The 1,763-nt window shown below is 71.0% G+C and overlaps 1 protein-coding gene across 1 annotated transcript; it reads right to left on the reverse strand.

The window, feature by feature from the left end:
- Window positions 1–320: 320 nt before the first annotated feature.
- On the reverse strand, window positions 321–1,451 carry MNEG_15587 (component of oligomeric golgi complex 3; the record flags this gene model as incomplete). The annotated part of the gene is made up of 3 exons (XM_014035943.1): window positions 321–453; window positions 893–1,026; window positions 1,368–1,451. 3 exons carry the CDS (start codon window positions 1,449–1,451, stop codon window positions 321–323), a joined length of 351 nt encoding a protein of 116 aa, XP_013891397.1.
- Between the last annotated feature and the right edge of the window lie 312 nt (window positions 1,452–1,763).

The following is a 1,763-nucleotide window of genomic DNA, read 5'->3' on the forward strand; positions in this document are numbered from 1 at the left end:
CTGCCCCCTGCCCTGTGTCCTTTGACTGGTCCAACCTCTTTTTCGGTGGCACAGGATGAACCTAGCAAAGGAAGTCCAGAAGCCCGCAGCCAGCAGGCCCGTAGATTTCGCCGCTGCCGCGGGGCAGCAGGGAGGCGCATTACACCGGGGTGCTGTGCGGGTTTGCAGCTGGTACCCCAGGCCCAGCCCTGAAAAGCTTGGCGCCCCACACGCCACAGCAGAGCCCACTCCCACGACCAATCGGCCGCCGCCCGCCCGCCCGCCCCGCACGCCCGGTCAGCAGGGGGCCAGTGGCGCATCCCACGCCGCGGGGGGCCGCCTCAGAACTCGAGGGCGGCGCCCAGGGCATCTGGCTGCATGAGGGGCACTGCCGCGGCCTCCTCTGGGAGGTACTCTGCCTCCAGCAGCTGCGCCACCTGGCCGTGGGCCTCGGCGATGTTGCTCTTGATGGGCCTGGGGGAGGGATGGGGTGTGCGCGCGTGTGTGTGTGTGTGTGTGTGTGTGTGTGTGTGTGCGCGCGCGCGTGCACGAGGGGGAAGGGCAGCTTGAAGGTGGTGAGGCGCCGGGGCTGGGGAGGTTGAAAGGGGCAGGGGGCGAGGTGTTTGACAGGGCGGTCCCAGGGGTCTTGAGGGGCCGGGCTGAGGGGATTGAGGGGCGGGCGGCCGTGTACCTGGGGTAAGGGCATGCGGGGTCGTACAGCGGCCCGAGGGCGGCGGGGCGGCTAGTATCCTTACAGGCTGGCCGGGACAAGCGACGAGCCGTGCCTGCGGAGGGTCTGCAGTCGAGGGCGGGCTGCAGCTGGGCTCCCTGCTCCCTGCGCGCCGCGCGCGCGCGCAGCGCGCCGCCAAAGGCCCCTCTCTGCCCGGCATCAAAAGACGCGCCGCCCCCGCACCTGAACAGGATGGCGCGCGTGGCGGGGTTTGTGAGGTAGAGGCAGGCCTTGGCGGCCGCCTCGGGCACGGGGCCCGCCAGGGCGGCGTTCACCTTGGCCACCACCTCGGACAGCTTCTCCGCGGACGCAAACGCCTGCGGAAGGCGGGCGTTCGGGCGGGGCGTCGAGATGGGGATCGAGCATCATGCCACGTCACGCTTTGTCAGCGCCCAAGGGGGGGAGACCTCTTTGGGAAAGGCAAGGAAAAATCCTGGCTCGCAGATGGGGGATTTGACGTCACAATGATGAGAGCAGCCGGCTGGGATCCGGATAAACTGAGCCGAGTCTGCCGTCCGCTGAGAGGCGTCGCCGGGGCCCGGACCAAGACGCGGCGGCGCCTACGGCCGGCGCCGCCGCGGCCGCGTCGCGCAGGGGGCGGATCGTGCAAACGGGTGCGGCGCCAGCGGGCGGGTGGTGGTGCGGGGTGGAAACGCACCTGCTCCCTGAGGGGCCGCGCGGCGGAGGGGTTGGTGGTGGCGGCAACCCTGACGGCGGTGACCTTTGTGATGAACCCCAGCATGGGTTCGATCGCCAGCTTGGTCACGCTCTGTTTTCAGAAGCGGAAGCGGCCCGCAGGGGCGGCGCGGCGTGGGTGCGTGGGTACAGGGCGGGGCGAGGACGGAGCCCGCGCTGGGTGGGGTGAGGTGTGGCTGAGGTGTGGCGCGGCACACCTGCGGGTCTTGGCGGAGCCCCCGATGTCAGGGCCGCGCCTTGCGCACCCCGCCCGCGGCGCACTCGGCCACACGCCCTCCCCTCCTCCCATGCACCTTGGCGGCCGGGCGTTTCCCAGGAACCCCTGGATTCGACCACACCTCCCCTCCCCCACCCACCC

Source organism: Monoraphidium neglectum (genome assembly GCF_000611645.1).
Source record: "Monoraphidium neglectum strain SAG 48.87 unplaced genomic scaffold scaffold05461, whole genome shotgun sequence".
Taxonomy (NCBI): Eukaryota; Viridiplantae; Chlorophyta; class Chlorophyceae; order Sphaeropleales; family Selenastraceae; genus Monoraphidium; species Monoraphidium neglectum.